Source organism: Hydractinia symbiolongicarpus, chromosome 4 (assembly GCF_029227915.1).
Source record: "Hydractinia symbiolongicarpus strain clone_291-10 chromosome 4, HSymV2.1, whole genome shotgun sequence".
Taxonomy (NCBI): Eukaryota; Metazoa; Cnidaria; class Hydrozoa; order Anthoathecata; family Hydractiniidae; genus Hydractinia; species Hydractinia symbiolongicarpus.
Window position 1 is genome coordinate 15,469,241 of NC_079878.1, and position 23,364 is coordinate 15,492,604.

At 35.9% G+C, this 23,364-nt stretch overlaps 3 protein-coding genes across 3 annotated transcripts; 2 read left to right on the top strand and 1 right to left on the bottom strand.

The window, feature by feature from the left end:
- Nucleotides 1-275: 275 nt before the first annotated feature.
- LOC130641560 (uncharacterized) lies at nucleotides 276-5,133 on the top strand. Its single transcript, XM_057448406.1, has 2 exons — nucleotides 276-4,229; nucleotides 5,014-5,133. The coding sequence occupies exon 1, from the start codon at nucleotides 3,161-3,163 to the stop codon at nucleotides 3,959-3,961; it is 801 nt and encodes a 266-aa protein (XP_057304389.1). The 5' UTR covers nucleotides 276-3,160; the 3' UTR covers nucleotides 3,962-4,229; nucleotides 5,014-5,133.
- A 3,774-nt stretch (nucleotides 5,134-8,907) lies between these two features.
- On the bottom strand, nucleotides 8,908-10,388 carry LOC130641563 (uncharacterized). The gene has a single exon (XM_057448410.1). The coding sequence runs from the start codon at nucleotides 9,673-9,675 to the stop codon at nucleotides 9,211-9,213; it is 465 nt and encodes a 154-aa protein (XP_057304393.1). The 5' UTR covers nucleotides 9,676-10,388; the 3' UTR covers nucleotides 8,908-9,210.
- Nucleotides 10,389-21,648: 11,260 nt separating this feature from the next.
- LOC130641561 (DNA damage-regulated autophagy modulator protein 1-like) lies at nucleotides 21,649-22,847 on the top strand. Its single transcript, XM_057448408.1, has one exon. The coding sequence runs from the start codon at nucleotides 21,767-21,769 to the stop codon at nucleotides 22,541-22,543; it is 777 nt and encodes a 258-aa protein (XP_057304391.1). The 5' UTR covers nucleotides 21,649-21,766; the 3' UTR covers nucleotides 22,544-22,847.
- Nucleotides 22,848-23,364: the final 517 nt, after the last annotated feature.

Below are 23,364 nucleotides of genomic sequence, written 5' to 3' on the forward strand. Positions count from 1 at the left end.
GACATCTTTATTTATAGCGGTGCATGGGTTGAAATAAACTATGGATAATCCTGGATACGAGTTTACTGAAGAAACAGATATCCAAGAGGAGCCTGAGGAGGTCAGCAGTGAGATCCTTCGGCCCGAGACTGATGTCAGCCTAAGACAGCAGCAGGGAAGTGCGCGTAGGCGATTGGAGTTGAGTACGGAGTCGACCGATACACTATTTTTTAAATCAAAGGTTGATAGCCTGTAGACGAATCTTAGAGATGGGCTTGGGCTTATGCCCGATGCGACACATTATGATAGATTCAGATTAAGAGAGGATGGCCAGCTTGTAGTAAAGAGGGTTGTGACGGGAAAAAGATCACTACCGGAAGTAGTACTCACGTTGCAAGATGGTAATTTTCCTACTATTGGACAGCTGCGGAAGTTGTTGGGTAGTACACGCATGAAAGTGATAGGGTTTCATGACTATCAGACACCAAATAAAAGCAGTAAAAATACGGCGCAGGGACTCCTTAACGAGATTGTTCACGTTGAAGAGAAGGCTGATGACATCGAAATGTTGCCAATGCTTGAGAATGTTATAGATGAAACAAAGAGTTTAATGGAGGATACTTCCTTTACTGAAGCTTTCGTCGAACGCGAAAGATGGAGACTTCATTTCTATGTTAGAACGCTTCAGGACGACTTGAATAACGTAAAAAGTAAGATGATATTTTACGATAGCGAGCTTTCCAAGCAGATGACAAGATCAAGAGGCTTGAAGCGAAGAAAGCTGGGTCCGACGTATCCGAGGAACAGCAAAATATCTGGGATGAGGACCTCGATAAGGCAAAGGAATATTGTGAAAAGATAAAAAATGATCGAAAGGCGATAATAGAAGAAAATGGTCTCTCTGGAATCAATACCCAGCTCAAGGCGATTAAAGATACACCCATGAACATCGCGGGGGATGATAAAACCTTGGTCGAAAAACTCAGGATCTTGTTCAAAGAGCAGGGAATAACTATCGCGAGCATCGTTTCTGCTGTTGGTCTACTGGTCTCTACCATCGTGTTCGCCGTCATTGGAGGAAGTGCAGGCGCCGTAGGAAGTACAGGAGGAGGTGCCGATGACAAAGGGTTTGTGAGAAAGCAGCTGGAGCGTCTCGGACGGTTCCTTAAATATTTAGCAGGCAAGGCTGGAGCCGCATTACCAGGGATAATTGGAAGCGTGGTATCGTTCGTTTTTAGAGTTGCTGCCAAAGTGGTGGAGTATGTAGCGAGACACCTCTACCTAGCCATCGCGGGAGCTGTAGGTATTGTGGTGGCGTATATAGGTAACAGGGGGAGTAAGAATCGATGAGAGTCTAGTATGTTGTTCAACACATTAGACTTATTTCTTCATCCATATATATGCGAGGATAAGTCCTACTCCTACCGTAACCAGCGTGGATTTGGTATCCTCGTGAACAGCAGCTTCCTCTGAGGATGGTGGAGGGAGGGGTATATCATGTACCTGCTTCCTTGGTATGGTAACAGCATGAGGAGCGTTAATATTAGGATTGATACAAATCTTGAAATGGTCCTGACTGATCAGGATCTTGTGGTTAAATCCTTGGACATTCCCGATCCTCAGGTTCATATCTGAGGGGATCATGTAAACCCCGTATGCTACCGAGAAATCTGCCTTAGATCTCGCATATCTAAGTACATTCTCGAATTCACTGATATCCCTACCCAGCGACGTAGCTCTAATCACCAATTGTTCGAATGTCGTCAAGTATAGCCGTTGGGCATCAATCGCGGAGCCCTCACTCCCGATTATATTAGAGCGGCCGTTGGCTTGGCTCTCCAGAATCAAATACGCATAGAACCTTACGCTTTGCGATAACCTTTCAATGCCAATACGGGTTAAGCCGATCGATTTCTCGATTACCCATCCGCTTCATGATCCCTCGTCGAAATAACTAGGTCCCGCACCAGGAAAATCTTTACATTTGGCTTGCCACGAACTGAAAATACTCTCATTTTTCCATTCTTGCCCATTTGAAGATACACCAAATTCACGTGCTAATTGCCGGAGCTTTTGATTATTGAATGGGTTATTCAAGATATTAAAGCGGGAATAGCCAGGCAACGATACCTCAAGCTCCTCTAATATTTTTCGAATTTGGAAATAGACATGAAATCGATAAACAGCGCAAACAAGGGGTAATGGAGAATTAAAGTGCTGCATTAAAATGCCGCATGCCGATGCAGCGCAAAATACCGCAAAATTCAATTGTGTCGACCAGAGGCCGAAGGGGTGTTTTGCCAGGTATTGACCATAAGATTACTGTGGAAAACATAGTCCACGAAGATATCTGGGAATTTTACTTTAAATGACGAGCCTTTGGCATCAACAACGATATCCTGCTTGGTAAGGTCCGAACCCTTGAGTCTCTCGAGATAACGCCCATGATTAGGGGTATACTTTACCAGTGGGTTATAGCTATAAATATTCATTCTTTCTTTAAAAGAAAGATGCGACAGCTATGTATGTCACAGATATAGAGAAACCTACGATTTTTGAGGACTACCTAGGGCAGGATACTAAGATCGCTCTCAAGGCGATTAGCATGCGACCTACATTGTTGAATATATATAGCAGCAACGATTTTACAATACGCAAAGTAGGACCTGATCAGACGGTTACTAGAATTGAAATCATGAATGGCCTGTATAAGATTGAAGATATCGCGGCCATCGTCAATACCCAGGCACAGGGCAAGATACAACTTTTTGTCTTTAAAAATGGACTATGCAGGCTACGAGTTAATGACGGATATACTGTAGTGATTCATCGACAACTGCAGGAACCCTTGGGTCTAACATACGATCACAGTAAAAAATGCTCTATGAAAGGTGACTATGAGTCATTCTACAGAACTGACGTGTAACAGCGACCGAGGCTTGTTTGCCCTCAGCTAGATGAGGATGATTGCTTGCTAGATGGTAAAAAATCAAAACTTTTAGCCGTACTTTCAACAAAAGAGAACGCATGGGGAGACATGTTGACATGGAGTTTCGATAACCCTGTTTACCTTTATTTGAAAGGTGCAACAGACAGACTGGAGTTCATGTTAACGGATGAATATCACCATGCTAAGAACGTTTCGTTTGTGGGGATAACCATGCATATTCTAATACAATAAATGACAGATATTACAAAGCTTTATCCGAGCTTACCTTCTGCACCTCTGGAGAGTACGGAGGAGGACAGTTCGCAAGTATATAGACTAAAGAAAATAGAAGAAGTGGAACAATACCTGCGGGTTGAGATTAAAGAGCGGGACAAGCTCGCTAAAAAGTTTAAAATGCACGATACGTGTGTTAGATACATGGATCACGGGCTGCTAGCGGTGGTAAGTGTGATAACTTCAGGTGTTGGTATTGGTAGCATGCTCTCGGGTATAGGTGTACCACTCACCGTGGCTATGGGTGGAATTACGATCGCCGTCGGAATCAGTCAGGCCGGTCTACGGAACGCCGGGAAAAGGTTAGGTGTCAAGAGTGAGAAGCATGAGAGCATCAGACTACTAGCGGAAACCAAGTTGAACTCTATCGTTGACCTAATCTCTAAAGCTATGGAGAATGGTGTTATTAGCGACCATGAGTTTAGCTTAATCATGCAGGAGAAACAGAAGTACGTGCTGCTAAAGGAGCAAGCCAGGCAACGGACACGCAAAATCATGGAATCTATAAATGAACGGGAGCGGCAGCAGCTTGTAGACAATATCAAGCACTTCACCAGTACTAGCGTCAACCATGAAATCTCCGTCATAAATTATTGTTTGTTTCTGTCTCGCTTCGAGGCCTCTTATGTACTCATCGAGTATTTTGATGGCCGCGATATCCGAGCATGGCTTGCAATAAGGCCCAAGTGTTTGTGTTGCAATATCTTCATATTTTACTTTATGAATCGCGGCTATAATTACATCCTTTTTCATAGTTAAATATCCACGTATACCTAGTTTCTTTGCCTCTTTTTTAAGCTCGTTCATGTTTATTTTTGTATACAACATTGCATACAAAATCTATCGAGTTTTTACTATACCACAATGAATGGTTCTTCATCGTCATCATCTGAATCGATAATATGTCTGGTGCCATAAAACTCGACAACCCTATACTTGCACTCCTCCAAGTAGGTTTGCATGTAGTAATTTGAACCTTGCCTGTAGATGCCAGATAGCTTGATTATGGCGCTGCACTCGCAGCTTTGTTTTAGCTTGGAGGAAAGAATACGGAAGGAGAAACAACTCTTTTAATTCTATTGAAACACTGCGTGAGGTTCTAGCAGGTGTCTGTATAGAAACTTAATTTGAAATTTTGGCGGTTGTGTGACTAAATTATTCGTGAATAACAATTCGCAACTATGATTGGTTATAAAAACAATAAGTTAATTTGATGATGAATTTGATATTATTATCAAAACAAGAAGCCATATTGAAATCGGTAAAATTTCTTTTGTTTTTATGTTAACATAATTAGCGAAGAAGCACATGCTCGACACTTTTGTAAACAAAAAGAAAAAGTTTATATCTCGTTTTAAAACGACGTTCTGTTATAAGAAGTTATTTCTTTAGTTAGAATAAACATTAATCCAGCACACATTTTGTCGGCACTCGTCCGGCGCATATCTATCTATATTGTTTTTCATGATCAAAGTGGTATACTCAAGCCTGCAAAAATAGCTTAATATCATGGTTAAACGCTTATTTCCAAACGTAATGTTGAAGTTTTTAACAGCAATGTTTACCGACTTATATTAGGCACACTTTCCATGCAATAATCACGTGCCTGCAGCGTGTTACAGTCAGATTTTAATAGAAAAAAGTTAGCCTCTATTAAAGGAGAATATGGAATTTGATCATTTTTTTGCGAAAAAGACTCGGTCAAGCACCTCACGCACTGATTCTTTTGAAATTAAAAACAATAGAAAATTCAATACATTTAAAGCGTACAGAAATGAAGTTGTTTCTCCTTCCGTATTCTTTCCTCCAAGGTTTTAGTGGTACTTTTTTGCAATGAAAATCGGTTCTGACTTTACCCTTCCACTTCTTCACTTTAGTAGTGAAGTATTTACCTTCTTTCACAGGTAAGGTGGTGAAGCAATGACTCTCCAAGGACTCTATCTTTGTCAGGATACTCTCATACTTCTCTAGCCACTCGGGATGGTTATATATATCGAATGACATGGTAAGAGAGCAGCCCTCATTATAACGCGAGGCACCATTGGAGTAGAGCTTTTTAGGTGTTTTGATCAATAGAGGTGATAGCTTGTTGTCACTATTTTTATAACCAATGACGAAGCGTTCATCTTTGCCCTTGTTTGCTGGAATAGGGTCGCTTAGCACGATATTTTCAATATTTACATCTTCAATATTTAGTGGAGTCGCTTTGGCATAAAAGTCTCTTGAGTTAACATTCTCATTTCCGAATTTGAACATTTATTTATGGAAACTAGAGTTCAACTAGGGCTTTTTACAAGGACATATTCCTCCGTTGTAGGTGAGCCACATGATATAGTGTTGCCAACACAGCATTTTCCATAAATAATTAACCTCCGTCCACACTTCTCGCATCTGACATATTTATCGAGAATAATTCTACATTCATCACAATACTCAATCGTCATGCTTTATTTTTTAACCATGGCTCTGAAACGATCCGGAACATATTCGATGATTTTAGGATATTCGCGAACTGCTCGGTCACACATTTCTTGTGTCTTGAAATGATCGGGTACTAACATTAATGTCCAGGGATGTTCACAAACTACGGCAGTACATATTTCCTGTGTCTTTAAATCATCGGGTACAAACATTAGTGTCCATGAATTAACACGGACTATTCGATCAGGCAATATGAGATAATCATTAATGGACATCTTTATTATATATATTTTTTTTCAATCAACAAAATTTCTAGCACGGTCATGATAATTTTTACTCACATTCTGTATGATTTAGTGTATGACGTCATATGTTGTTTATATCATTAATATTATTTTGTGTTGGTTATTAAGTAGATATACAATAGGTAAACATAGGTTATTGAGATTTATTAACCCGAGGTGATTTATATTCAACGACGCGCAGCGGAGTTGAATATAATATCACCGAGTGTTAATAAATCCAATAACCTATGTTTACCTATTGTATATATGTTTTATTATATACCCAAAAGGGATTTTTGTTTCGATTTCTTTGTTTTGGTGTTTTTGTAAAAAGAATTTTCTCGACAAAAAAGTTCCCGCCATTTCACGTGTTTGGAAATCGACCAATCAGAAAACGGACCACTAAGAAACAACCAATCACAGTTAATTACGATAAAAATTAATGAGGCGGAAAGGATAAAATCAAAACATGCGTTTACGAATGTTTTGTCAAAACTATTGTTACGTCACAAGCATTGAATAATACGGGTGGAATACGATTATTTATTCAATGGCTGTTTTTGCTTACGGGTATATAATAATGGCATTTATATTCTATATTATTATGATTTCACGTATGCGTTGTTGACGTCATATGATTTCGTTTTTACTTGTTTGTGGGATGAGGTGGTGGTGGAAATGGTGAAAGCGGGGTTTTTTAGGGGTAAAGGTGTAGAAGGAATAAAAAACTGGTTATATTCAGTCCCTACTACTACTGGTCGGTCGGATAAAAAATTTTCCCGAAAAATTTAATCTTTTAGTAAAGCAACAAACATAAATTAATTGAAAAAAGTCAATTGGTTTGACCATAGTGGCCATTTAGTTGTAAATGAGTTTCCAGGGACCCGTTTCGTGAAAACCGAAAGTGTAATATGATAAAAAAGGATGAAAAAGAAAGATATTGAGTTAAAACTTGTTAGGAGATGCTTTTTGGCTGGTCTGATGGGATTAGCATAAAAAATGATTCTGTAATAGTTATACTTTTCGAAGTTAGGCATTTAAAGCAGTGTGATAAGATTTTTTTTAAAGACAATTATAAATTTTGACCTAACAATTGTAAAATTTTTTAGACAATACAATTTATTACGACAATGGCTTTAAATGCGCTAGGACCCCCTTCGCAGGACCCTTGTTGATAGCAGTACCAACAGGAACTGAAGAGGCTATCCTAGGTAAATAATTTCAATAATAAAATAATAATAAGCATCTTCAGTAATTCTAATCACAAAACCCTCTGAGAATTCTGTGGCATGGAAGCTAGCTAAAAGTACTTTCACTTTTAACTATAATATGAAATAAAGATAGCTAAAAATCATAATTAAAAAGGTGTATAGCTAGCTAGCTACCTTGGTTTGCACAATCTTTGTAGCTACAAAAGTACGTCTTGGACCTTTGCTAGCTACCTAGCTATAGATGGCTGAAAACTTTAAAATAAATATATATTTAAAATTTGTATGTAGCCAAAAAAAGCGAAGGCAACACTGCAATCATGTTTTCTGAAGCAAAAACTCAAAACACTTTAACTCTGATTAAAAATAAAACTCTATACATGATTTGATCCAAGATTGCTTCGCATAAATTATAACAATACGGTGTTCTCGGCGGTCCGCATGCAATTCTTAACAAAATGACCAAATTTTGAATAAATTACAAATCAGCACGAATCGTGCTGATTATAACCAGCCTGGCCCAGGGTCATTTCTTCGCGCCGTCTCGGATAACAAAAAAGCGAAAATTGCCCTGGGAACGAGTTTGCAAAAGGGTAAACCAACATATCACACTACTCCGTATGTGTGATTTAATTAGTAAGCAAGAAGCCCTGCGGCTTGAAGATTTCCGCCTTAAGCAAACATGTTGGAAAGCATTTATATGCGTTGCGATCGAGGACAGTATTAATTTAAAAGTTTAAAATGCCAAAAAAATAAAGGAGGTTAAAAACACGAAGAAAAAAGTTGTTTGAAGTCGCCTGTAAAGATTTTATGTTCCATAGGTTGTTTTCTCAAATCAGAGAGAGAGTTTAAGCCTGATTGCATCGTGATCACTGAAATGGACAGTTTTAACGAAGGTCTCGACATTAAAAGTATTTAAAACATTCTCACGGATATAGACATAGTTAATAAGTGAACCTGATATATGAGTTGGCGAGGTTACGATTTGTTTATATCCAGTAAGAAAATCAAGGACATAGTTTTCATCGCTAAATGCATTTACATTAAAATCTCCGAGTATAATATCAACAGTTTCATTTCCCAAAAAATGTTGAATAAGGTATAATGACTCATCTCTATTGAGGGAATTTTTACGATATAGAAGCAAAAAATTAATAGCGTTTTCGTGAAACGTTCTTTTTGTCATTCTAAAAAATATTGCACCAGAAATTTTTACAATATCAAACAATTCTATAGTTTCATTATGACCAACTTAAAGACTAGAAAATTTGTCCACATTGTTGTTTGCAATTGAAGTAAAGTAATCTAGTTTTGAGTCGCAATGTGAGGTCAATGGTACCTGAGTTTCCGTTAGGCATAATAAATCACTTTCCATGAGAACGCGGTCGGACTTAATATCGTTTCTATGCTTGTTGTAGGATCTTGTATTAAGCAAAGTGGCCATAATAGAATTTTTGCTAATTACACCAGTTTCTTTTTGTGTCAATTTTGAATGTTCTCGCATGTAATTCGCATGTATTGCTTTGTTGCTCGTGCGTCTGACTTAATAGTTGACTAAGCAAATGTACCCGTTAGGTATAAACCGTCTAAACTTGTGACTCGACTTAATGCAACATAGATTTGTCCTGAGTGAAAGGCTCGTTGTTTTAATAAATCAAAACAGACAACAATTTTATCAAACGTTTTTTCTTGAACCTTGTGAACAGTACAGGCCCATGACAGCATTAGTGGGAATTGCAGCCGTTTCATAGAAGGTGTAGATGGATTATGTTTGTTAAATTTGATTTCTTTCTCTACTCTATCAATTGGAACAACATTTTCTTGAATAGCATATGGATCTGTTGTCATAGCTTTAAGTCCAGTATATATGTCTTCCATTTTCAAATATATACTTATTACATTTCCTGAGCTATCGGTTTTCAACCGATGAACAGTACCTATCTGTCCGTTAATGAGTTTATCAGATACATCAATATTTGACGTCAACATGACTTTTGCATGACGTTTTAGCAGAAGGTTTCGTCCACCTGTTTCCATTTGAGTGCGAGAATTAAGATTTTGGACTAATTGCACGGGTATATTTTCTAGAATTTTATCAATAGCTTCGATATTTGTTTCGTCCGATGTTATTTTCAGCAAATATATGAATTGCATTTTTGGGGTAATGTGGGTCATTTGGTGAAATAAATTTAGATTTTAGTAAATCTTCGTGTCGACTTTCTAATTTTCCCACTGTGATATTGTTTAATAATTCAATAAAATATTGATCACCACGCTGTCTCATAACTTCCGTTAGTTCAGCAATCTTAAAATACTTCCAGCAATGTGAAAGATTTAATAATGCATCTTTGTATTCTGCGTAAACTGGTCTTGCTTGAATTTGTGGAAGTTGGTGGAAATCGCCACATGCTATAACAGATATTCCTGCAAATGGAATGTCATCTGCGCATCCAAATATTTCGGTTAGCCGTTGATGAATATGTAAAAGTAGCTTGTTTGAAACCATTGAGATTTCATCTATTACAATAACGCTTAGTTCTGAACGCTTGTTTCGCAGCATACATTTCTTTTATCACGTAACTTAGAAATGTTTTTAGTGAAACTTCTATCCGCTGGTATACATAAGGCTGAATGTATTGTATTTCCCTCTATATTAATGGCAGCAACACCGGTTGGTGCTAAAATGAGAATTTTATCCTTTTTTAAGTTTCCTGCACGATAGGAAAGTGCTTTATTTAGCATGTCAGAAATTGTTGTTATTAAATTGGACTTTCCACAACCTGCACTTCCTGTTAGAAAAATGTAAATTGGCTTAATTTTATGGTGTGCGTTACATGCTAAACCTTTTACGTAAGTTCTAACCCAATCATTTACCGCTTCAAATTTTTGCCTTTGTGTTTTATTTAATGTTCGAATCTTTTTATGGAGTTCGTCTTCGGAAATTCCAGGCTCAGTAATAGATGAAAAAGTGTTTCAAAAAACTGGGATATTTTCGGTTTCACTTTGAATTTCGTCAGTGTCATGGTTGTTTATATTACTAATCTCCTGTTCGGCGAAAGAATCAAGATTATTTACATTTGCGTGAAAACTTATCATTGCTTCTTCAACAAGTTCGCATATTCTTTTATTTGTATTTATAATTTCTAATACACCGTTTTCCAATAATTTCTCTGTGTAAGTACCCGAGTTTTCACTTAACAATTCTGCTTCCTGGCGAAAAGGATAAAACATAAAGAGCAAATGATGCGCATATCCTTCTGGATTTTTGTCTCGACTAGGTACATGGTATCTTAGAACACTTTTTTCTTTTCGCAAATTCAACATTTTTTTTGATGACATCAGAGGTACAGTTTTGGATAAGGAGATTCGACTTGAATCTCAGCTATTATTTCTTCAAGTACTTCTGGTTGACTGTCATTCTCATCTTCTGGTTTCGGTTTTGAGTAGCTTGACAAGAACTCAGCATAACACATTTGTTCCAACATGGGGTATCTGCCTTTTTTAAATTCTAAATTTGGTCTATCCATGTATCTATCCAACATATCTCGTTTAAAAATATCCGTACTGTCCGGTGAACTTAAAATTTCTTCTTCGTTACGACATACCCTATATCGCTTCTCAGGAATGTTACTATTTGCAAAAACTACAGCTGGAAATGTCTTTCGTAACCATATTTCTGGCATTATAGTAGCTACTGCTTCTTGAACTGACATTTCGCGATGATTTCGATACGCATTTGCAATTGACTTCATCTGTTCAAATAATGAATAACCAGTTTCTAGTGCTTGCGATGCAGCTTTTTTCATTGCCTCTGAAGATTCATTTTCAACTTTCGACAAATAAGCACACGTGTAAGAAACTGCTTTATAATAATCAAGAACAGGTTGAATGTCTATGTTAGCTTCCCATGCCTTTAAACCTTCAGTAAAATAATCATTGATAAAAGAAGAATCTGGAAGCCTTCGGAAGTGAATTTGAAATCCAGTATCAGGTGAGATGCTTAGTGCGTTTTCATATTCTTTTTTTGTTATGGCTAAACTTTGAAGGATTTGTTCAGTTGTACCTAGTTGGTTATAATTCGGTTCGTCTGGATGAAGAATATTGTTGAATCTTGGATTCAAATTTGAATGTATGTAAGTTTTTACTTTTTCTAGTATAGCCTTTGATATGTCGAAACTAGTTTGTAGAGATCTGGGTTGCTTTCTTTATTAGGAAGCTGGCATTTAACTATGTTATCCACAAAGGCAATATATTCTTTCTTATTATCGCTACGTAAAATTAGTGCATTACCAACCCATAATAAAGAGTGGATATGTGGGCTACCTCTAACCTGAAATTCAACTCTAATGGCGTAGTAGTTTACTATACCTAACGGTCCGTTGACAACTATGGTTTTAAAAAACGTCTCAACTCTGCATTGGAAATGTCTTGCTAGAAGAACTGGATTACTGTTAAGAATCTCTGTTCTTTGATAATAATTTAGATTTTCGATTTCTTCTTAAGATATGTCATTACCTTTTAATTTAGTAATGATTCTAACCAGTTAATTCCATCTTAAGTCTGCACAGGACAAAGTCATAAAAAATGTTGGAAGTCCTAGCTGTTTTACCATAGCCAAAACTTCAAAGAGAAATCGTTTCCAATATGCAGGATTTCCTTTCAACGTGTTCATAAATTTGAAAGCGTCGTCACTGGCTATAAACGACTTAACTCTTTCTTTAAAATTTGACATCATTCCTGCTGTAAGACCGTCCGCCTTAATTTTTTGCATAGCGATTTTTATGCGACTATTCAAATTAAGATGTTGCGTCACTGCATGAGCAAAAAATATATAGTCACTATCGGAGGCAAACTTCTGTCTATAATTCAATAATCTTTGGTTGAAATACTTGGTCGGGGAAAGTGGTACTTCTCTTTTCGTGTGATATCCGAATTTACCTGTTGGAAATAGATAACGGTGGAAAAGTTCTTCACAATGCTCCTCAGAAATTATTGGTATGGGAAATTTGTTCTTTCTTGGAGCAGTAACAATATTTCCATCATCAATTTGGTCATTTGGAAATAGTTGGAACAAAAGACGTTTCTTGGCAAGGCAAGCGATATTCGTTTAACGAGTTTTCATTCTCTTCTTCGCTATTGTCCAGGTAATCTTCATTCTTGGTTTTTACATCACCGATATTATTATTTGTTGTCGATTTTATTGCAAAATCAACGTTCACTTCATTTTCACTTTCTCCAGTTTAAATTGAACACGTTCCACACGTACCGTCAAATTCAATGAAATTGAAGTAAATTTTAATTTTTATAAAAAATTGACGGAACGTGTGGAACGTGTGCTACTGCAGTCTCCTCTTGTACACTTGGCTATGGAACTTGAGTGGAACGTGTGCGGAACGTGTGTGCAACGTGTGTGTTTTCCATTTCTTTTATACTACAAAGTGTCTATGTTATACAAAGAACAATTTTAGTCATGTATACACAATATATAAGCATATAAAAGCTCTTGCCACATACGACAAACAATAAGAAACAAACAGACAATAGGAGGCCTGGAAGCTAGTTGATGAAACAAGAAAACCAACCAGCTCTGCATGCACGGTATAAGGAATGACAAAGTAGTACTTGTCCTTAATTCAGCCAACACAAACGCACACAAAAGCTTTTGTAAAAAAAGGCACTTAAAAAAAGTCTCACATTATAGAGACAATCATGTTCATAATAGTTTTGGAAAAACCACTTTCCCCCTCCCCCAACTCTTCAGTGTTGGTTGGAGGTCTTTTCCAGAGTCGCCGGCAGTATTTTGGGGCACAAATCAACACAAAATCAACACTGACTGTAGGGGGAGAGGGGGAAACTCTGAAAAAAGCCTCAAAAGCCGTTTTTCCAATAATTTATGAACATGATTGTAGCTAGCTAGCTATTTGGAATGTTCTAGGTGATACCTAGCTCAACTTTTCGGTATGTTCGGTTGGTTCTGAAACGTTTAACAGACAGGAATTCAATATTAATACGTATTTTTTCGTCGTTTTTCTTAATGCAAATATAACAGTTCTAGTCTTTCGGTTGGCAATAGATTCCATAACTTAAAATGAGGAGACAAAATATTACATCATATCTATTTTTAACACGGCTTTGAGTTACGTAATAATATTGCGTAATGAACTTTAAGCTGGAAAAAAAAATCACCTCGCTTTGTGCATAACTACCATAAGAAAAAAAATGTAAGGATAATGAAAATGTCCAACAAGTAAGAAATGATAATTATAATAATTTCAGTTTTTTAATAAAACAAAAAAGTACGAGTTTTTTTGTTTTTGATAAACAAATTAGTTAGTTCTTCTTGTTCATAAAGAGTGAGTATATCAAGAATAAACGACGGTAAGTTTACAAGTTACCGCTCAGTGGTGATTGTGAGCGTAATTTTCAATTTTTTTTATTATTATTATATTAAGATTCTGTCAGGCGCGGATCAAGGGTTAGTCAGATAAGTCGCGTGACTAAGTGTAAATTTGACGAAAAATGCAAGCGAATGATGTCGACGTTCTGGGGATTACGATACGGGTGTTGAAAACGAAGCGCGTTAAAACATCAGTCCAGATTCTAATTCTTTTGCGCCGAAACGCCACTGTTCACAGCCCTCTCCATTTCGCCTATGGCGATGTTAATGTCAAAGTTGTGACGTCGCTACCATATAGACTGAGAGGGTTGCAAATTATAGCTTACAGATTTTGACTGATTCGTTTTAACTAATCAGTCACTCAGTCAGTCCAAAATCAAACAGCTATGGCCCGCAATCCTCCCCATCTCACTTTAGAGGCATGTGACGTCACAATCGTGACGTAATTCTTACACTCTATGCGTAGTCCAACAATATGTAGCCTGTAGCGGCGTAGAAAATTTAGGTTCCGTACTGCGTGGTTACTTATAACCTGTTAGGATAGAAGATAAGATTTAAGATAAGATAAGATAAGATAAGATAATTTTTTATTAATCAAAAATAGCTGTACAGTTCAAATAATTAAATAAATTTTAATATGAAGAGAAAAAACAAACAAACTATTTTTGAAGGGAGACCTTACCTAATAGCAGAAGCTAAGACGAGGATAAGGCCACCCTTGGACGAGTACAATAGACGGCACAGGACACACAAGACGGCACGAACATATATAATCACCAGATAAATGAACCGTGTGAGAACAAAGGGAAAATTTGTTACAAATTAATAAGAGGCAATAAAATACTTCTTTAGATCACTTTTCAGACCAAAGTAATCTATGGAAACAAATTTTTTAGTCATTGATGTCTGTATCTTATTCCAGGATTTAATGGTGTTAAATCTAATAGAATTTTTACCAAAACAAACGGTATTGACAGTAGGAAGATTGATCAAGCCAGCCTTTTTTGCACGAGTGCTCTGGGCATGGTTGAAGTCAACCGCAAAAGTATTCTGGATAGTAGCAGGCATTTTATCATGATAGAGCTTATGCAAAAACAGAATGTTCTGACACTGTTCTGACAATACCATTGAATTTGAGGATTTCCAGGTTGCCATAGATGATACTAGATGATGCTCTTTGAGATTCAAAAGTCATTAGTCTGATAGCAAATTTTGTAAAACAGCAATTCGATTAACATCAAGACTATTTGGTTGACCCCAAATTTGATTACAATATTGCAGGTGGGAATGAAAAATGGCATAGTAGACTAGGATAAGGACATTTTGAGGCACAAAATGACGAAGTAGGCTATAGTTATAACTCCCATCTGTCAAGATCAGTCAAAGACTCACGCCTTTTAGCTTGCATTCGTTCGTACCAACATGGCCTGATTTAAAGTGTGCTAATGTTAAATCTTTTCGTGAAATGCAAAAAGAACTTTTAGAAAGTGTTCATTCTGGGAGATTTTTGTTTTCTGGAGATATTTACCCCTTGGTTGGTAAAATTCAGGTGGAGATAGCTACCTATATAGCTATATACATTCCATAAGGCGAGGTGTGAAGATAAAAATTATTGCTTAAAGGTGAGAAGTATGTTTTCTACTCTCCAAAACACCTTGACTTATTTTTAGGTTTTCAGTATTAGCTACGAAAAGCTAGTTGTTGAGCTATTAGCTATAGCTAGCTGGTTATTTCTTTTTGTAATATGAGCTCATTAAACAGATTTTTTGTTTTCAATTTGCTTTTGAAAACCAAAGGGAAAATATTTTTGTATATATCTAAAAAAAGTTTATTCAGATTTTCCCTGTTCCATATTGTTTGTGACAAGACTCTTTCTCCCGAGGAGACAGTTAAAGCAGAAGCAATCAACAACTGTAACCGCAAGAGATGGTTGCCTTTTTTGTTAATACTTGCCGTGTCAACAGTAATAAAAAGAAAAATTAATAATAATTTGCTGAATTTTACGGAAATGTTATTAAAGCGTTAAAAGCTGTCAAATTTGACGGCTTTGAATACATTAAGGTAGCATTAAGAATTTCAGCCACTTTACCGTCATATCCTGTGAATGTGAACGTTCCTTTTCTACGTAGACTTTAAGACTACACTAGGCGCATCATGGTTTAGGATCGTTTAAATGGAATTGCGCTCATGTACATCTCTATAAGGAAATCATGCCTAACATAGATGCTGTTAGGTCGGTATACAATGAGCAACCAAAGGCTAACTTTTTCATAACCCTATTTTTCCATGTAATTGGTCATTGTTTTTGTTATGTTTGTGTTTTATTGTGCTGTCCATGGCTGGTGTAACCATTTGATTCACCTAGTCATGCTGATGAAGCCTGATATTGGCAGAAACAGCAAGAGTTTATAAATATTGTAAATAAATACATTCACAATTGTCTTTAATGATAACTAGATGAATCGAAAGACAATTTACGGCGATTTTGTACCCGCAAAGCTCGATTTAGCGAAATCTTTTAGAGCTTCGCCCCAGACCCCACTTGGGGGCCTTACAGCGCCCCCCAAGACCCTCAGCTGGTAAAATCAAGCCTTAGCAGCAATATTTTGACTAAGTCCTGAAAAACTCTGGATCCGCCCCTGACTTATGAAATTCTAAATGTACCATTGCAAACAGGAAATACTTTGTGTGGTTCAGTTGAAGACGCCCTTCGAATACTTCGAATTCACAAGCTAGAAAACACTGTTTGTTTCTGTGTTTGGTCTTCGCCGAAAGATTTTGGAAATACTGGTACGTTTATCCTGTTTCAAAATAGCGTATGTCTATCCTGCATATCATATTTTTTCGTGTATTCTTAGATTTTCGTGAGAAAAAGCGTAAAATTTTATGGAGTACCAATGGTCTTGGGTACACTGGTGTACCATTTATGGTACTCTCACAGAAAACTTTGGATTACGCCCATGGTGCACACACTACACCAACTTCGACCTCAGTTTTTTTTCCTGTTTTACATGTCATTTTGTATATGAAAATATAAAAACTAGTCGTTACCCCGTGGAAAAATCCACGGGTTCGCCCGTCCTTTTTATACCACATTGCGTGCTACCTGCGCAGCTAAGCTACCATTTTGCGTGACAGACTGACGGACGGACGGACGTACGTATACGGGTATTATAATATAGTATAGTATAGTGTATTCTGACAATAATTTCAGGTTACAACAACCTCTAGGTTCAGCTCATAATAAATAGAAAAAAAAAAAAAAAAAAAAAAAAAAAAGAAACAGAAAATAAAAATAATTGAATAATAAACTCCCTGGACAAGAATGGAAGCTCGGTAAAGAACATGGATAAGATTTGAATAAACCTTATAGCAGCTACCTAAAAGCAATTTAACAAGGAGGCTTCTCAGTCAATTGAGTAAATACATTTACACTGCGATTTCGAATACATCTGTGTACCAGGCATGAAATACTATGATTTTAAATTTTTAATACTTTTTAAAATGTAATTGGTAAAATATTTAACTTTGCTTTAGATTATAAATAAAATTTGAAAAAAAGGCAATTAAAAAAAAATAATGATCGCAAAACAATCAAACAAACACAAACAAACAAGAAAAGAGTATGATAATAACGAAATTAGTGAGGTTAATCTCAAAAAAAAAAAAAAAAAAAAAAATTGTTCAAACACCCCATTCACAAGGACACTCCTCCCTATCTAATATATGAAATTAGTAATATCCAGATCATAATAATATAATTGGTCTTTATCAGACCATAATTTGTCTAGCTTCATTTTAAATTGATTCACTGTGTTACATGACACTGTGTCCTTAGGTAAAGAATTCCATAAAGTCACTACACGATTCGTGAATGAGAACTTTCGCAAATCCAGGTTACAGCTTCTTTTAAATAGTGCTTTATCGTGTCCTCTGGTGTTAGACAATTTTGGCAATAACAAGTTCTCAGTAACAGCTTCGTCATAAACATTATTAGTTATCTTGAATGTCTCAATCATATCTGCTCGATATCTTCTGTAGAATAATGAGGGAAGTTTCAGTAACCTGAGCCTTTCATCATATGTTAAATCCTTCATACCTGGGAGCATTTTCGTAGCTCTACGTTGTACGTTTTCCACAATCAACATGTCCTTTCTCAGGAATGTACACCATACTGTGTTAGCATACTCAATATGTGGTCTGACAAGGGATGTGAACAACAAGACAAAGTTTTCATTATCCATATAGTCAAATGTCCTTCGAATCAAGCCCATAATCTGATTTGCTTTTTTAACCTTTGATGAAATGTGGTTTGAAAATGTTAGATGGTTATCTATTAATACACCAAGATCTTCTTCACAACTTGTATTTCTAAGGGCGGAACCATTCATAACGTAATTGCATGGACTTGATAGTCTATTTTTTGTAGTTATTCTCATTGCAACACATTTATCTGAATGAAATTTCAACAGGGTATTATTAGACCACTGCACTATACTATTTAGATCTTCTTGTAGTTTGCGAGAGTCCTCACTCGAAAATATTTCACGAAATAATTTATTATCATCAGCAAATAAGAATATATCCGAGTATTGAACTTCCTGTATTATGGTATTGATGTAAATCACAAACAAAATTGGTCCTAACACAGATCCCTGTGGAACCCCACTAATCACTTCAGCCCAGTCTGACTCTTCACCATTTATCACCACGCGTTGGAATCGGTTTGATAGAAAGTCCTTGACCCACGATATAATGGAACAATCGACTTGATAAAACTGAAGTATTGCTATCAACCTATTGTGTGGTACTTTATCAAAGGCTTTCATAAAATCACAATAAATTACATCTACTGCTCCCCCTCTATCAAGAATCTCAGTCCACTTATCCAAAACTTTGATTAGCTGTAGTACTGTGGATCTTCCAGATATAAACCCATATTGCTTATTAGACAACAAACCATTATCTACCAAAAATTTCACGAGTGCATCTTTAATAAATGATTCAAGGATTTTACATAAAATTGATGTTAAACTTACAGGACGGTAGTTTGTTGGTAAGTTCTTGTCTCCTTTTTTGAATATAGCACTAATATTAGCATACTTCCATTTCTCAGGTACAGTTGCAGATCTCAAGGAATTGTTAAAAATTTCAGTTATTGCTGGCGTTAATACATCTGCAAGCTCTTTCAATACACGTGGATGCATATTGTCGGGTCCAGGGGACTTAGAAATATTGAGGTTACATAACTTGTCATACACCATTTTTTCTGTTATGGTAATACTAAGACTATTTACAATGTTTGGTTTATTCTTTGGCGTCCAAGTCCCTGGTGGCTCTGATGTAAATACACTTGCAAAGAATTCTGATAAAGTGTTTTTCTTAGCAGCTTTAGATATAGACTTTTCTGTGGCTTTAACACATTTTCTTGTTAAATTTCTGAGTTGATTGCTTATTTTACGGTATTCTAAATAATCCTGTCCATCCCTTGTTTGTAAATATTTTTTCCACAACTTATGCTTTTTTCTTAGTTTGGCTAATGCATTTCTGTCCAAAGGTGCTTTGTGTTTCTTTTGGCTATTTACGAGCAATATTAGAGGTTCTCAATAAATTTAAAGAATGGAATCCGACGTGTACACCAGCTTTCTGTATGACAGACTATTGCAATGAAGAAATTGAGGCTTTGGAGGAAACTTTTACAGGTATCTAAATAAGTTGCAAATAAACGACCAAAAGCCGACTTTGTTTCAAGAAAAACCTGTTAAGATATTGAAATAAGTGTAGCATATAATTTTTCCACAGATATTGTAAATATTGTCACTTTTCCCCGACCTTTTTCCCCGATAAGGTAGTTTATTGTTAGATTTCAAATCTAGTTTATGGAAAAAGTTTTTATTTTTGTAGCGTTTTGAATCCTATAAAAAAAACAAGGAAGTGAAGGGAAGAGCAGACTGATTTCTGGATATATGTAGACAGCTTTTAGCTAGGTATTATAAAAGCTTGCCGTATTAGACATTCTGACATTTTACAGGAACTAATTTTCGAAATACTTTTGATTTTTACGAGAACTAACTTTTTTGCAAAGTTAGCAAGTTCTTATCTTGTTTAAAAAAACCTTAAGCTGAATACAAGTTTGAGTATATGTACTGAAAGGGATATAAGCTAAAGGCCTTGTCTTTTCTGTTCTGAGCAAAGTAGAATCAAGTTCAACTTTTTCCAAGCTAAAATACATAAAGATAACTGTTACCGGCACGTCTGCACCTACTACGTGCTAAGCATATTAACAAACTTATTTTAGCTACCTATCATTAGCTAGCTAGTTACAAACACTTACTAAAACACAGGGCTGTGTTTTTTTTATTATTATAGCAGCCTACTTTCCTTTCTTAATGTATACAACGCGGCACCAAGTCCGAATCAGTTATATTTTAATAAATCTAAAAAAGTAACACCAAAACGTTTTTTATAAATTTTGCTAGCTTTATAAAGTTTATCGCTAAATTGATCGCTCGCGGCTTCATGCACCATTTTATTATTAACCTGAAAAAGTACTGACTGAGGAAAAAAATCATCATAATTATGTGAGAATGTGAAAGCCAATCATATTTCAAAATCTGGTCAACGATACCAGGGTATTTTTTGACGTCATCTCTCATTTCAAAAAGGCAAAAAATCCTGGGGACGAGGGTGATTATTTTCATTAAAATTGGTAATGCAACACGTGTTTACGGTACAAATGTTTTCAAAACTCTCAATAATCACACATAAAACACAGACCACGAAAAGACTTTTCTTTTCAAACTCTCAAAAATCACCTGACATACATAAACACAAACCAGCAAAAATTCTTCAGCCTTGTATACTTAGAGGGTACTAATCTTAGCGTATACTAATTTTTTTTGAAATTTAGCTACATTTCAACAGCAAACCCAGAGCTTCTGTAGTTATTTTTGAATTTCCACGCCCGAAGGCGTCAGAAATTCTTTAAAACCGTCGTTTTTTTCTTTCGGAGCATTTTTTGAGAAAAAATCGACCCTAGGATTTCACGTTCCTCTGAGAGGAGGATAGTATTGGTATGACTCCAAAAATTAAAACTACTTTATTTTCAACAAAATTTGGCACAGTTAACAAATAAAGTATGCTGAACATGATGGTGATATCAAAATTTTAATTTCTTGTTACCGAAATGTCATTTTAGGCCAAAATTGGTCCAAAAATTAAAACTACTTCATTTTCAACAAAAATTGGCACGGTTAATAAAAAAAGTATGCTGAACATGATGGTATTGTTGTTGGTATTCAAACAGAACATCAAAAAACCTAACAAGTTCGGGGACGAGGTTGGCTAACTTTATAGAACGAATAGTCGCCAAATGTATTCGGGTTATGTGCAACCTCGGGGCTTTTTTCTCTTTTTGATTAAAAGGGACGGCGTCTCGCCGTCCTGTTATAAAAAAGAGACAAAGAGCCCGGGGATCGAGGTTGATTTGTGGAATCATTTTTAAAACGCGTTACGTTCTTATATAAAAAAAATGTTACAGGGATCGAGGTTAATTAATAGCAAATTTTCTTTCACGAAAATGAGTACTAATTTTTTTTTGGCTCGCGAAAAGTTTATGGGAGAATATAAACAGAGATAGTTAAAAAATCCACAGTTTTCCACATCTCTCTGCTAGATCCTTTGATAATCTTGTGATATACTCATATTTCAAGAATTTAAGTAAATAAAATCTAAGTATCTAAGTAAATAAGAAATATTACCGCTGTTTTTCCAAGTATAACTCAAGACAAATATGAACTGTGAAATAATGTAATTAAACATTGGTAATAAATCTCATCATTGATATTAACGACGTAGACGTCACCCTCCATCTTACAGAGTTTTCCGGCCTTTCGTTGTTTCAGTTGCCCCATCTAGTTGCTCATAGAAGGCCGGTATTATAATACAGGAAATCTTTGAACAAGTTTGAACTTTAATATATTTAAATGAAGCGCCATTTCTGGTGCAGAAATATATACCGTTTAATCTTTGATATTTTTAAGCACAGCGATGGAGTAACAATAATAATATTGGCTAATGGCAAGCACTCCATCGCCTGGGTTACAAGAAAATTTGAGAATGTGTATAAACGTAAAATCACTTTTGTACAAAAGCTATATAAATAAAGATTTTTCAAAAAAAGTTGAGTATAAATAGTAAGTTTTCGAGAGTGTAAAAAGTAAAAAAAGAAATTTTTAAAACGAATGCGTTAGCGATGAACAACAACAACCAACAACAACAGCGAACAAAACGCTATCGCTACGTCATTCTTTCATTGCCAGTGTTAACCGTGGTTATATCTGTATTATCAACCGTGGCAGCATTTTTAGTATCAACATATAAAGCAGAAGGCAAAGACATGCATTTTCTACCTTTCATAAGTAATATTGGGGACCATCGACCAGAAAGTAGTGTATTTACTTTTGGCATGACATTAAGTGGATGTGTCACTTATAGTATTATATTTATAAGATACCTTCAAGTGAGAAATTTTTTTGTAAATCGTGACTTATGCAACCATGCCTCGCTTGTTATAGGATCCTTGTTTATAATTGGCAAATTCATGGTAGTTTCCTTTCAGTTATCCAGTCAAATTGTAGTGCATTTCTTTGGCGCAAGTGTATATTTTATTGGGGCGTTTCTTTATTGCGTTTTACAAACTGTGATTTCATATAACGATTCCAAACATTTATATCGACTACGACTTTTCCTCACCATCTTCATGTTTATTTCTGGTTTTTTTTTTGGACTTTTCCTCTTACCATCCCTTGAGAAGTATTATTTACACTACAGAATCTCTGAAATTTCAGAATGGTGTTTCGCGGCATTAAAAATGGTATTTATGTTATCATTTGTGGCAGATTTTCAAAACGTTATTCCCATCTTTAGCATAAGAAATGCTGCCAGCGCATCAAACTACGAAACCTTTACCGAAGATGATTACGAAATCGTCCACGGAGAAGAGTTCCAGGGTTTAGAGTCTCGAATGTAACTGGTGAAGATAGGACCGACGATGACATCCCTCAAAAGATTGATTAAATGGGAAACAAGACGATAATACACGCTTAAGTTGAAGTTTATAAAATGTTTTACAGATGAAAAAACTTGCTTAGAATCGTGCAAGACACATCTCAATCATGAAGAGTAACAGAAATATACAAGATTTTAATTTTCAAGCAGATTCAAAAGAGTGACAGCCATGCTATCTTAAAAGTTCTGATGATAAAAAAAATATAAAGAATGTTAATAATGTCAAGTGTATATCTTTTGTTTCGATGTTCTTTTGTCCGCGTTCAGATGTTTGTTGTTGTTGTCTTGTGTTTGACAAAAGCGTGACAAATATCCTGTTATTTTCCTGCCATGACAGAACAAAGTTTAAAACGTCAACAATAACAACACTTGACCAATATTTTTATAACCAATGATATCACTTTACTGTGGTCGTAGCAGCCTAAGTGGAGGGGGAGGGACAGGTCATGACTTTTGGAGATGAAAAAAAAATTAGTTGCCCTGACCAAATACGGTAAAAAACATCTCGTCTAAGAATAATTCAAATAAATTATTCGTTAGCCCGTGGAAAAATCCACGGCAAACCCTGTCCGCTCCCTAAGTCAAGATAGAACAAAAAAGTAGTAAAATTTGAGGTTAAATTCTCGCGTAAAAATAAGCTGTATTCGTAATTTTTGTACTAAAATTAGTATACTAATAGGGATTTTTTTTTGCGCGAATTAACTCCTAGTGTAGACCTTGTAGAGAATAAACGGGAAGAATTTCACCCCAATACAGAGTAAAAATTTTCCTCGGCAGAAGTTC